The 14,883-nt window shown below is 32.9% G+C and overlaps 1 protein-coding gene across 5 annotated transcripts in view; it reads left to right on the top strand.

The window, feature by feature from the left end:
- Window positions 1–14,883, top strand: part of LOC143407307 (sodium channel protein type 2 subunit alpha) — a 93,660-nt gene that overhangs the window by 38,051 nt on the left and 40,726 nt on the right. For all 5 annotated transcript variants that reach the window (XM_076866463.2, XM_076866460.2, XM_076866462.2 and 2 more), the window contains exons 14-15: window positions 9,559–9,732; window positions 12,412–12,768. In XM_076866463.2, the coding sequence (XP_076722578.2) occupies window positions 9,559–9,732; window positions 12,412–12,768 (531 nt within the window). The remainder of the gene's footprint in view (window positions 1–9,558; window positions 9,733–12,411; window positions 12,769–14,883) is intronic.

Raw genomic sequence — 14,883 nt, 5'->3', positions numbered from 1 at the left:
GAAATTGTTAATAAAATGTACCATATTACTTCTTTTAAAAACATGCAATCAATTCAACAGAAGCTGAAATCACATTTAATAAAGTCAGTAAATTGCATGATTAAAAAAAATACTCAACAAAATTAACATATAGGGGAACTTCACCAGAAAAGCCATCTAAAAAGACCCCACACTTACTATCAGAGTAAATAGTAAAACTGAAGAATACTTTCATTTTGAGATCAGGAACAAGACAAATATGTCTCCTCTAGTCATTTCTCTTCAACACTCTATTGAAGGTTTATTTACTTATTTATTTATTTAATTTGGTGCTGGGGTTTGAACCCAGGGCCTTGTGCATGCAAGGCAACCACTCTACTAACTGAGCTGTATCCCCAGCCCAACTAAAGGTTTTAATCAGCGGGAAAAAATTTAAAAATTAAAGAATGGCATCCAGATTGGAAAGAAAGATGTAAAACCATTTGCAACCTTCTCTTTTATTGAAAAAAATCTTACTGAAAATACACACAAACACAAATATAACTAAAAAAACTAATAACTGAATCTAGCCGAGTTGCAGAATAGGCATAAAATCAAGAGACAAAATCCAATTATGATTCTATACACCAGTAATAAATAATCTGAAAATGAAATTAAGAAAATTCTATTTGCAATAGTATCAAAAACAATAAAATGCCTAGAAATTAATTCAACAAAATAAGTACAAGACTTTGTACATGAAAGAAATTTTTAAAATACAAATAAATGAAAGATGTTTCATAGTCAGTAATTAGGAGACAGTACTGTTAAGATAATCATGTTCACTAAATCTACCTGCAAATTTAATGCAATCCTCAAAATCCTAGGTACTTAATTTGCAGAAGTTGACAAAGTGATTGCAAATCATATGGAAATTCATATGGAAATGCCAAGGGCCATGTGCAAAACCAATCAACACAGAAGGGCCAAGTTGGAGAACTCAAACTTAAAAATGTTAAAACTTACCCCAAAGCTAAGGTTAAAACTTACTCTTACCTTTTCTTCTATTTGGCACAGGATCTCTGTTCTAATTCCTAAGTCCTTGATCCACTTTGAATTGGGTTTTGTGTAGGGTGAGAGATAGGGGTTTAATTTCAAAGCTAAATTAAGCAAGACAATTTGATACTCAATAAAAATAGATGTAGAGTTCAGTGGAATAGAATTGAGATTGCATTAGAAACTCCCTTAATTTTTGTTCAATTTGTTTTCAACAAGGGTGCCAAAACAATACAATTGAACAAAGAAGTGTTAAATAATTGATAGTGGAGTAAGTTAATATCCATATACAAAGTAATGGAATTGAACTTATCTAAGAACATACACAAAAATGGACACTGGATGAGTCATTGACCTAAATGTAAATGCTAAAACTCTAAACAATGAGGAGGAAATTTAAAATTAGATCTTCATGACCTACGATTAATGAATTCTTAGTTTTGATATCAAAAACATAAGCAACAAAATAAAAATTAATAAAATGGACTTCATCAAAATCAGTAATGGTTGTTCTAAAAAAATCATCAATAGCATATAAGGATAACACATGGAATAGAATATATTTGCAAATAATGTATCTGATAAGAATTTGTACACATATTTGTATAAAGGACTTTTACAACTCAGAAAAAGGTATATAATTCAATTTAAGAATAACAAAAGGATTTGAATAGACATTTTGGCAAAAAAAAAAAAAGATATACAAATGGCCAATAAACACACAAAATATGGTCAACACCATTATTCCTTAGGCAAAGGCAAATCAAAATCACAATGAAAGCCATGTGCGGTGGCGCACACCTGTAATCCTATCTGTTTGGGAGGCCGACGCAAGAGGATCAGAAGTGTAAAGTCAGCCTGCAAAATATGGTGAGATCCTGCTCAAAAAGAAAAAAATAATTTGTGGCTGGGGTTATGGCTCAGCGGTAGAGCACTTGCCTCGCATATATGAGCCACTGGGTTCGATTCTTAGCACCACACAAAAATGAATAAAATAAAGATAGATAGATGGATAGACAGACAGAAAAGAAACAACAATTTGTAGTCCCAACAGCAATGTATGAGTGAACCTTTCCCCAGATCCTGGCCAACATTTCTTGTTGCTTGTATTCTTGATAATTGCCATTCTGACTGAAGTGAGATGAAATTTCAATGTACTTTTGATTTGCATTTTTCTAATTGCTAGAGATGTTGAACATTTTTTTCATATATTTGTTGATCAAACATATTTCGTCTTCTGTAAAGTGTCTGTTCAGGACCTTAGCCCATTTATTGACTGGGTTACTTGGGTTTTTTTGTTTGTTTGTTTGTTATTTTTAAGTATTTTTTGAGTTCTTTATATATCCTGGAGATTAATGCTCCAAGGTGCAGCTGGCAAAGATTTTCTCCCACTCTGTAGGCACACTCTTCACATTCTTGATTGTTTCCTTTGCTGTGAAGAAGTTTTTCAGTTTGACTCTATCCCATTTATTGATTCTTGATTTTATTTCTTGTGCTTTAGGAGTCTTATTAAAGAAGTCTTGTTATAGAAGCTGACATGATGTAGATTTGGGCATACCTTTTCTTCTATTGGGCACAGGATTTCTGTTCTAATACCGAAGTTCTTGATCCACTTTTAATTGGGTTTTGTGCAGGGTGAGAGATAGGAGTTTAATTTCATTTTGCTACGTATGAATTTCCAGGTTTTCCAGCACCATTTGTTGAAGAGATGATCTTTTCTCCAATGTATGTTTTGGTGCCTCTGTCTAGTATGAGATAACTGTATTTATTTGGGTTTGTCTCCATGTCTTCTATTTTGTATCCTTGGTCTATATGTTTGTTTTGGCACCAATACTATGCTGTTTTTGTTTCTATAGCTCTGTAGTATAATTTAAGGTCCTTGGTCTATACCCGAAGGACTTAAGATTAGCATACTACAGAGACACAGCCACATCAGTGTTTATAGTAGTTCAATTCACAATAGCTAAACTATGGAACCAACCTAGGTGTTCTTCAACAAATGACTGGATAAAGAAAGCATGGTATATATATACAATAGAATCTTATTGAGCCATAAAGAAGAATGAAATTATGGTATTTCTGATAAATGGATGGAGTTGGAGAACCAAAGGCTGAATGTTTTCTTTGATATGTAAATGCTAATTCACAATAAGGAGGGGTGGTTTAGGGAAAAAATAGAAGTACTTTGGATTAGATAAAGGGGAATAAAGGGAAGGGAGGTTATTGGGAATAGGAAAGATAGTAGAATGAATTGGACATTACTATCCTATGTGCATATATGATGTAATTCCACATCAGGTACAAACAGAAGAATGAGAACTTATATTCCATATATCTATAATATGTCAAAATACATTCTACTATCATATATAATTAATTATAACAAATAAAATTTTTTTTTAAAAAAAGGAAACATCAGATACCCACTATGAGATCTCACCTCATCCCCCAGGAAGGTGATTTTCAGAAAAACACACTAGAACTATTATTAGCAATGATGTATAAAAAAAATGAAATGCTCATAAATTTCTCTTGGAAACATAAAATAATATATCCACTTTAGGGGCTGGGGATGTGGCTCAAGTGGTAGCGCGCTTGCCTGGAATGCGTGCGGCCCGGGTTCGATCCTCAGCACCACATACAAACAAAGATGTTGTGTCCGCCAAGAACTAAAAAATAAATATTAAGAAAAATTCTCTCTCTCTCTCTCTCAATATATATATATATATATATATATATATATATATATATATATCCACTTTAAAAAACAATGTGAGAAAAAGAGTTATCCTATGACCCAGAGATTACACTTGTGGGTATACAAGTGGATTAAAAACATTTCTACATGAATAATTTGTTATGAACAGATAATAAAAATAGTAATAATAAAACTTATTATGTTCATAATAATAGAAATTACTCAAATGTCTATCAACTGAGAAATGGATAAACAATACATGGTATATTCTTGTGATGGAAAACTTTTCAACATAAAAAAGAATTAACTATTGCTATCTACTACACCATGGATGAATCTTGAATACATTACAATAAGTGTACAAACTCAGTTGCAGAATGTCACATATTTTGCCACTCCATTCGTATACAATGTCCAAAGCAAGCAAATCCATAGAGACAAGGTAGATTAGTGGTTACCAGGTGGTCATGATTGGGGTTATTGGAACTAACTGCTGATGGTATGTGATTTATTCTTGAGGTGATAAAAATCAGTCTTACATTCAACAATTTTCATAGCTGTACAACTCTGTGAACATACTACAAGTCACTGAATTATAAACTATCTAATATCCACCATTTATTCTTCTAATGACCAGTAATGGATGCTCAAGTTCATTCCAGAATTTATGTTCCTGATGCAGTAAACATTCTTGTACATATCACCTGTCATAACATCACATCAATTTATTTAGTATGAATTCCCTACCTTGAAGTATTCTTGGCATTGAACATATTCATGCCACATAAAAATTAGATGGTATGTGAATAAATAGGAAAATGTGACTCATAGTTGAGACGAAAAAGCAGTCAATAGAAATAGGTGTGGAAGTAACTTGTTAGAATAAGCAAAAGGATTCTGGAGGCACTACTGGAAATATGTTGAACAATTTAAAAGAAAAAATGATCATAAAGAATAAATAAATAGAGAATATAAACAGAAAAAATGAAAACTAAAAAGGAAACTCTAGACATTTTTTTAATTAAAAATTTCAAATTTTAAGATTAAAAAAATCATGGGATGGTTGGGGCTGGGGTTGTGGCTCAGTGGTAGAGCACTTGCCTTGCATGTGTGAGGCACTGGGTTCAATTCTCCGCATGGCATATAAGTAAATGAATAAAATAAAGGTCTATCAACAACTAGAAATTACATATAAAAATATGGGACATGTTTAAAATAAAAATACAGATGTCAGAAGAAATTTTTGTTGGAAGGCATGGTAGTGCCCACGCATAATCTGGATGACTCAAGAGACTGATACAAGAGGTTGCAAGTTTGAGGTCAGCCTCAGCATCTTAGTGAGACTCTGTCTCAAGATAAAAAATAATGGGATAGGGATGTAGCTGGGGATTTAGATCAGTTGTAAAGTGTCCTTGGGTTTGTAAAGAAGAAATGGTTGTTGAATTTAAAGCAAATCAACAGGGGCTGGGGATGTGGCTCAAGTGGTAGTGCGCTCGCCTGGCGTGGATGCGGCCAGGGTTCAATCCTCAGCACCACATTCAAACAAAGATGTTGTGTCCACTGATAACTAAAAAATAAATATTAAAAATTCTCTCTCTCTCTTTAAAAAAATAAAGCAAATCAACAGAAACTCTCAATTTAATGGTTATTAGAAATGAATAAATTTGATGGCCATTAGAAATGAATAAATATTTGGAAATATAAAAGAGTGTATTTTTATAAATTTCTTCATAAGACAACTTATTGTTGCAAAGTTTTAAAACATATATAAGTGTAAAACATATGAAAAAACGAGAACATTTCATATAAAATGGCACAACATTAACATTATAGAGAAAATTATAGTACAGCGTCCCTTATAAACATAGAGGGAAAAAATCATTAGCAAAATAGTAATACAATCTAACAATAAATAGAAAGTTTATTAATTATGAAAAGTGAGGTTTATCTCAGAAAAATCAATATTTATTGAACATTTGAAAAGTGATTAATTGACTATGTTAAGAAAACAAAGCCACACAAATTTGCACACACTTATAATCCCAGATACCTGGAAAGCTGAGACAGGAAAAAGAACTGGGGGTATAACTGTGAAAGAGAGGGGAAAAAAAGAAGGAAAGAAAGAAAGAGAGGGAGGGATAAGGTGGGGACTAGTAGGGGAAAGAAAAACATAACAGTATATTGATAGTTCCAGAAAAGTCATTTGAAAAAATTAGACATTTGTGATAAAAAATAAACTTCAGTAAATTAGGAGTAGAAAGTACCTTTCTTAAATTAATAAAAGACATATAAGAAAACCCACAGCTACAATGTAATTCTGCAACCTGTACACTCAGAAAAATGGGAAATTATATCCCATCTGATTCAAATGTATGATATGTCAAAATCATTGTACTGTCATGTGTAACTAATTAAAACAAATTTTAAAATTGGGAAAAAAAAGAAAATTCACAGGTAACATTTTGCTTATTATTAAAATATTGAATAGAAAGTCTAAGAAAATTTGAATACTTGATACAAAAAGGGGCCAATTTTTGAGGCAGGACATCAATTTTGGCTATTTCTAGTCAACATTGCACTAGAAGTCCTGCAGAGTATACTAGAGTGTAATACTAGATACTAGAGTGTAATAGGGGAGAAAACACAAACAAAATATATAAAAGTTGAAATGTGAGAAGATATTTTTATTTCATCAACATGATTATGTGTGTACAAAAGTTGTAATGAACTTGCAAAACAAGTATGGTGTCTAAACAGCAAATTTAAATATTTATTTAAAATATCAAGAAACCACAATCTACTTAGTAATAATCTTGCAAGTCATTTCAAGACATCTGCAATAAAAGCTACAAGAAATAACTGAAAGTAATTTTTAAAGATTTAAATAAGCAGAACATATATGCTGTGTTCACGAAATAGATTAAATATTGCTGGGTGCAGTGGTGCACGCCTATAATCCAGCAGCTCAGGTGGCTGAAGCAGGAGGATCATGAGTTCAAAGGCAGCCCCAGCAAAAGTGAGGCACTAAGCAACTCAGTGAGACCCTGTTCTTAATAAAATACAAAAATGGGCTGGAGACGTGGCTCAGTGGTTAAGCACCTCTAGGTTCAATTCCTGGTACCCCCCCCAAAAAAAGAATTAAATATTATTAAATTCAAAATTGTTGATTTCATATTATTAAGAAATCAGTTCTACTCAAATTCGTCTATCAATTCAAACTGATCATAATTAAAATCTTGGCAGGTTCTCTTTGTACAAGTTGATGGACTGAATTTAAATTTTATATGGAAATGCATAGGACTTTAAATTGCCAAAATAATGCTGACAAAAGAATAACAAAGACTTAACAAACATGACTCGAAGCCTTATTATGAAGCCACGTTAATTTAGAATATTTGGTATTGACATACTCTAATATATCAATGGAACATACATTCATAAATAGATCCAAACTCTATCTCAGTTTTGAATAAAACACCAAATATATTAAAATAGAAAAAAAAAAGAGGTTTTAGCAAAAAATTTCTGGAACACTTAGATAAATATATAATATTTTTATAATAAAAAATAAACCTCATCTCCAATCTCACATGATATGCAAAAATTGATAATGGATGTAGCCTAAGCATAAAATTTAAAACAACAGAGTTTCTAAAATAAAACACAAGAGAACATTTAGAGAAGTTGAGATAGGCCAATCTTTATGGAAAAGAGACCAAAAATTGCTATATATTATCTAAATGAATATTCAAATATAAAATATCCAAACAATGAGGTTCTATTGAACAACAAATAAGAGTAAATTATTAATATATACATAGTTATGTATTTATTACCCTTGTAACACATGGGTGCATTTCAATTTGAAGTATTCAAGGGTATTTGGGAAAAAAATTACTAAAACTCTTGGATTTCTCAGTTTTCCATCTAAGTAGAAAGAGATTTCATTTACTGATTTAGAAAATAATCAGAAGAGAAGCAAGGATGTGCATACAAAGCAATAAAGTGAATTTTGGACTTGTTGAATTTGAGCTATCTGTGAGATAGTCATCCAAATGGAAGTATTGAATAATCAGAGAAGTGTCACCTGGAGCTTTGGAGATATTCTTGAACAGAAAAATAGACCTCAAAATGTAAACTTTATAAAAAAATGTAATTTATTATAAAAAGTATAATTAGAGTGAAATTGTCTTGAGATCTTTGAAGAATTTCAATATTAAATAATTTGTTCAGGGGGGAAAAAAGCAACTGAGAAGCATCCAGGAAGGAATAGATTAAGGGAACCAAGGACAGAAAAATATTTCAAGGAACAAGAAACAGAAAACAATGTCAAAAGCTTCTAAAATAACAAGTTAAACTATTAAAATTTTCCATTAGATTATGTGGCAATGAGTTTATGTTAGTGAAGTTAGTTAAAGCAATTTATGTTCATTGGTAGATTGTGGATTGTTACAGGGAAAAGCAGACTACTTCAATTTAACAAAGTTTAACCAAGCACAAATAGAGAGGTTCTAGAAATGAGAAGCATTCCAGATGGGCGATGGTATGGAACTCACCGCCCAGCCACATGCCGTTTATATTTAAAGCCAGAGAAAAGAAAGTGGCACACAAAAACAACCTGTTTGTCTACAGCAGGCATTTGCCTTATATGATAATGTTTTGGCAGCTTTTAGCCTCTGATGGGTTGGAAGTCAGCTGCTATGACTGGGCTGGTAGCTTGGTTACGAGGGTATATTCTTAGGCGAAGTTACCTTTGTTTAAAAATCAAGCAATCCAGTTTAGAATTCATTAGGTATGGAGGACCACTTTGAGTCAAACTCTTGAGTTAGTTAAGAGTAAGTTGAAGAGTCCAAATAATGAATTTAGACAAAAACATTTGGCTATTAGAAGATGATAGTTGGCATCAACTGGAAAGGGAAATGGAGTACAAGTAGAGTTTATCTGATGACAATAATGATATTTTTAAGGTGAGGAAGGACTGAGAAGCTGTGCTTCCACAAAGTCCCAACAAGAAGCAGCCAGTAGCAGGAAGAGTTTGAAACTATCCCTCAATTGAGAAACTGGATTCTTTGGGAAGTCTGAAGAGGCACATAGCACAATTGGGAAAAATAGTTCAGAACAGGGGCACTTCTTTCATTTTAACAAGGAGGAAAAAGCATGGATATGCATGTAATCAGTTTTATAGATAAAGGGAAATGGAAATTTCAGGTTGGCCAACTTCCATTAGTTCTAAGAAGCAAACACAGAGTATGGAATAATAACATTGTTGAAAATAAATGGAGGAGAAAGAAGGCTTGAAATAAATGTACATTCTGGAAATAGAGAATGGAAACTGCTGCCTCCCTTTTTCTAGCTAAAGGAACTTTTTAAAACATCTTTAACATGTATTGGGTTAGTAATGCCCATATTTATTACAGTTTACATGAATCCTCCATAGGAGCAGCTTAATCTGCAGGACCAAGGGAGAGGACCAATCCATTGTGCTTGGTGCCTAAAATCTGCACTGCTAGGTAAACATCTGGTGAGTTTTGGGAAGACTGGAGAGATCACAGGCAGAGCCAAGCAGTGGATAAATAACTATATCAACTGCACCTTCTATTTGCAAATAAGAGTATTAATTGTATCTTTATCCATGTACACTTTATCACTTGATAAACCTTAACTATAATCAACAATTAAATACTTATTTGAACACAAATCATTTGAAAGTACCAATTTGTTGGTCCCAAACCAATTTTTAAAATTCAGAATTTAATTTTGATGTGTTGGGAGTAAATGAAATTGCTCAAGAATAATTTGTGTGTCAAGAGTATTCAGTGCTGTAATCAACTTCATTTCTCATTCAGGTCTTCACTGGGATCTTCACAGCAGAAATGTTTCTCAAGATCATTGCTATGGATCCATATTATTACTTTCAAGAAGGCTGGAATATTTTTGATGGTTTTATTGTGAGCCTTAGTTTAATGGAACTTGGTTTGGCAAATGTGGAAGGACTGTCAGTTCTTCGATCATTCCGACTGGTAAACTAACTCAGAAGGGTTGATAATTTTTATTTCTCTAAATAATTAGTCTCATTTATTAATAATTTTAGAATTTGTATAATTCTAATATTTTAATACACTCATGAAACAAACCAAATTGCCTCATCACCAGATTGTAATTTCTTCTTCATTGAAGTTTTGATAAGTAAATTTTATTTATTCATTTTTAACACAATACCTTTATTTTATTTATTTTTATGTGGTGCTGAGGATCGAACCAAGGGCCTCGCACATGCTAGACGAGTGCTCTAATGCTGAGCCACAACCCAGCCCCAAATTTTATTTATTTTTGATAAAATATTCTGTTTAGTTTATTCAAGTCAACAGTTAACAGTTCCCTCCTTCATAATCAAATGGCAAGTCTAACTGGGAGGTAGAAAGAAGTAGTTGCCATAAACCCAAATCACAATTAAATACCACTGTTGTCAATTCAGTTATTTGAGGTTTGTGTACAGGTATAAGTCTTCATTTAGATACAGGATGAGTTCCCCTTTCTGCAGGGCTCAGCAATTACAGAGCAACTCATAGCCAAGAGTTGGAACAAGGAACCGTGCACAAAGGAGAGGATTACAGAATGAGCTCTGTACCTTTGTTCCTTCAGCCATATCAGAAAATTATCAAATCCACTCTTTGAGAAGAGTTGCCCCTATAAATTTTGCTAATTTTAAAATGCATCTTTTATTTGGTCCTTGCTTTTCAAAGATATTTTTTGATCTTTTAAAATCAAGAGACTTATTTCCATCGAAAGTTTGATATGTTTTATTGTGCTGTTGCTTTGAGTTGGTTTTAACTTTTTGCAATTTATTTTCAAATAACAGAGGTTATATATAGTTACCAAAGACAAATTCTAGATGATTTATCTTAATGCTTATTAGCCTCAAGACATTGTTGTGAAACTTTTAGAATTTTACTTTGTGCTTAGGTTGTGCTCAAGGTCATTACTATAGATCCACCAGTGGTGGAGCACTTGTCTAAAATGTGCAAGACCCAGGGTTTTATCCCTGCACCACACAATAAATAAATAAATAAGAACCATAAGAGAAAGGAAGGAAGGAAGGAAGGAAGGAAGGAAGGAAGGAAGGAAGGAAGGAAGGAAGGAAGGAAATTTTCTTTGCTACTTTCAAATTTTAAGTTTGAATTGAGATCCAGAGAATTATGATACTATGATGTCCTTTTCTAGGTCTCAAGAATATTGACCTAATTTGAAACTAGAAAGACACAAAAAACAGAACAAAAGTTAGAAATTATTATATGATAAATAATATGAGCAACTATTTTAAAAAGATGTTTGTTAAACCTTCATGATAATGTGATGCAGTTTAGTTGAAAAGGGAGCGTATATCATTAGCATCTTACTTAGTATGTCAGGCTCTTTTGCATAAATTCATTCTCTGGGAATAAATTAAACACTTTGGTGCTTATATTTGCTCCTTTGGGTCACTTAGATGCCATTAAATAATGCACTACTCTCAGCCTGACATTTGTTGAAGCATCAGAAATAAAATACTGCTGTTGTTTAACTGTAAATGGTACTTGAGAGGTCTCTGCATGCTAATACAACCAAAGTGTCAAGCACAGTGGCAGAGAGACACACTACAATGAGTTGATTAATTAAGTCACTGAAGACATCAGATTGAAAACTGCAACTTTTTACTAAGTCCATGTATTTCTCCTTTAAATATAATACATCTTAAAAAATATTGCCTAATATTACAACAAACTAAAGGTATAGTTAGATTAAAATAATGTTAATACTCAAAGGATCAGTTGATTTTTCTCTCACCATATGCAATTTAAGTGTTAATATTATTTGCACTTGTGCACTTCAGTATATTATTTTAAGTATACTGAAAACTATATTCACTTAGAGCTTTTAAACAATGGGAGCTCCTACTTCCCTGAAAATGAATCTCTGCTATTTAGCCACCATTAATCTTAAATATCTTAGTTCCTTAAAAAAAAAAAGATATATTTCATATGCTCATGTAGGATTCTAATTATTAAAATATTGATTCAAAAACCATGTAACATAATTATTTTATTGACAACATGTATATTTCAGAATGAAAAATATCCCCATGGTATCAAATACCTGCTACATTTGCTAGATAATAGTTTGACACTTAAATAATCCATCAATCTACAATTGAGACAGTCACCCTGTAGATTGCAGCTGGAAACAAAACCACAGATGCTTCAGAAATGTAGGTCATTCAAAGTTATGTAATGTACTATACAAATATTACACAGTGCATTCCATCTTTATGCATATCTATAAAGCATTCATTAAAAATGAGTGAATAAGTAAATAAAGGTAAGACCAGTAGAATAGAGGAAAGGAAAGAGGGAGATGCAGGAGGGAAGGGAAAAAGGAGGCAGTGGGACTGAAATGAACAAATTAAATTCTATGCTTGTATAATTATGTCAAAATGAACCCAACTATTATGAAAAACTAAAATGCACTAATAAAAGCACTTTTAGAAAAAAGATAAAAGACAAATTTTGTGGCTTTTGTATCATATTCTGTAAATTGTAGTGTGAACCAAAACCGAAAAAATAAAATTACAATCTGCATTTCTTGCTGTAAAAAGAAAAAGGAAAAAAAAGAAGCAAATAAATAAATGTAGGTCATTAACAGCCTTTTTTCTTTTTTTCCAGCTCAGAGTTTTCAAGTTGGCAAAGTCTTGGCCAACTTTGAATATGCTTATAAAGATCATTGGCAATTCCGTGGGGGCACTGGGAAACCTCACCTTGGTGTTGGCCATTATTGTCTTCATTTTTGCTGTGGTTGGCATGCAGCTCTTTGGAAAGAGCTACAAAGAATGTGTCTGCAAGATTTCCAATGATTGTGAACTCCCACGCTGGCACATGCACGATTTCTTCCATTCTTTCCTGATTGTGTTCCGTGTGCTGTGTGGAGAGTGGATAGAGACCATGTGGGACTGTATGGAGGTTGCTGGCCAAACCATGTGCCTTACTGTCTTCATGATGGTCATGGTAATTGGAAACCTCGTGGTATGTACTAAAAACGTTTTCCTTACTTTCAGTACAAGATTATGTAATCATGAAAAAGTACACTAAACTGGTGAACATTTTGCATTATCTTTGTGAACTGTTTTTGTGTCAAAGTTATTTCCTATTTTCTATTATTCATGATTGCAAGAGCCAAGCATTATTTAGATGTCTTTAATTCACACAGACCCTCAAAATGCCTCTTGAACCAACATTGTTCTTCCTCGATGTTCCTCTTACTATTGGAAGGGAAGTTCTCGGGCTTTTATCTTTTAGTTCTTGTACTAAAGTATGGAAGTGTCACTATGAATTCATTTTATTTCTAAGTAGGAACAAAAATATCTTTTGAATATGTTTAAATTCAAGTTTCCTTCAAATTAAAATTTAAAAAAATATTAATCATCTCAGTTTTTTAAAATATACAGGTTATTTGGAATGTAGAAATTGTAGTTTTAATCAGTAACATTGAACCAAGAAACATAAATTGTCACTTCTATACAAAATTGACCATGCCCAGCACCACTGTCCCATCTTGGACATGTGAGAAAGGTAAAAGGAAGATCAATATGACACAGTGTTATGACATTTACTCTAACAGGAATTAAAAATAGAAATTTCTCTATGATGTTTGAAATATGGAAATGAAGGCTGTCTACCAGGTTAACAAAATGGAAACATTGCTTAATATTAGCAAAGTTAATTGCTTAATATTAGCATGGAACTCCGTCAAAGAGTTTGGACCTGAAATATCTAATTATGATGTAAGGTTGGTTTGGTAGGAAGAAAGGTGATCATTCTAAACCAGGGAAAAGTATACGCAATGGTTGGGGACAGGATAGTACACATTGTGGGAAGGAGCCTGTTCTTAGGCTTTAAGTAAAGAAATCATGCTGCTTTGCTTAAAGAGGAGTCAAACCAATCAAACAGGAAAAGAACTACATGACCATTATTTTAACCTATAGACTTAACTTTCATTCAAATAAAAAAACAACTTTCAATTCCCCAAAGGAAAATATATGAAGAAATAGGGAAAAGTGCAAAATATTATCCTTTAATTTCTATTCATTGCCATATTTCAGAATCTTTAGCATTATCTTAAATAATCCTGATTTTTGTTTTGCTTTTTTTTTTTTTTTTTTTTTGAGGATCAAACCCAGGGCCTCATGTGTATTAGGTGAGTGCTCAATCACTGAGTTAATCCCTGGCCCTGATCTGTGTTTGAAGTACCAAGAAACATGCACAGTTTATAATTCAGAAGTATGAATGGTGGTTTAAAACATCAAACATTGTTTCTGTGGGTCAGGAATTTGGGAACAATTTCTCTGTATGATTCTGGCTCAGGATCGATTATGAGGTTGCTGTGAAGGTGTTGACTGAGGCTATCATCATCTTGACCGGAGCTTATGGGTCAGCTTGCAAGATGGCTCAGTCTCATGGCTAGGGGCAGGTGGTCTCAGTTCATTGTTGGCTGTTGATTGAAGATCTCAATTACTCTCCACATGGGCCTCTTGATAGGGATGTTGAGTATCCTTGCAACATCACCACTGGTTTCTCCCAAAGCAGACAGAAGAAGGCAAAGTGTAGGTCTTCTTTGTGTTCTAATCTTGAAAATCATTCTCCATAACCTCTGCTGTGCTCTGTTCGTTAGAAGATAGTCACTAAAAGAAGCTCACACTTCAGAAGAAATTAGTCTCCATTTTTTGAAGAAAAGAGTATCAGGTAATTTGTAGATACATTTTAAAGCCACAGCCATCCCCCAAACAACAAAAATTTTGCTTTAGGAAAGTATAAAATTGTATAGAGCGGAAATAAATGGTCAAAGAGTTAAATGGAACAGAAACAAATCAAAAGTCATAACTGTGTTGTGGATTTGATTTCATTTCTTCTATGTATCTGGCATGCATTGGAGAAGAGAAGGAAAAGGCAGAACATAGTCCTTTATGACAGCAAGGAACGATTGGACTGCAACAGGGAATTCAGAGTGGGAATAGTAAAAAGTAAGCTAGGGCCAGATTGTGTAGAGTCTAATTTACGAAATGGCTGACTGTGCATAATAAAGTGGATTTTCCTTTAGGCAATTCAAAACTACAGATGGCTTTTTATCAGGAATTGAAAATG

The sequence above is a fragment of the Callospermophilus lateralis genome, chromosome 9 (genome assembly GCF_048772815.1).
Source record: "Callospermophilus lateralis isolate mCalLat2 chromosome 9, mCalLat2.hap1, whole genome shotgun sequence".
In the NCBI taxonomy this organism is placed as follows: domain Eukaryota; kingdom Metazoa; phylum Chordata; class Mammalia; order Rodentia; family Sciuridae; genus Callospermophilus; species Callospermophilus lateralis.
Note: the sequence above shows the minus strand (reverse complement) of the source record. Positions and strands in the feature narration are given on the sequence as shown.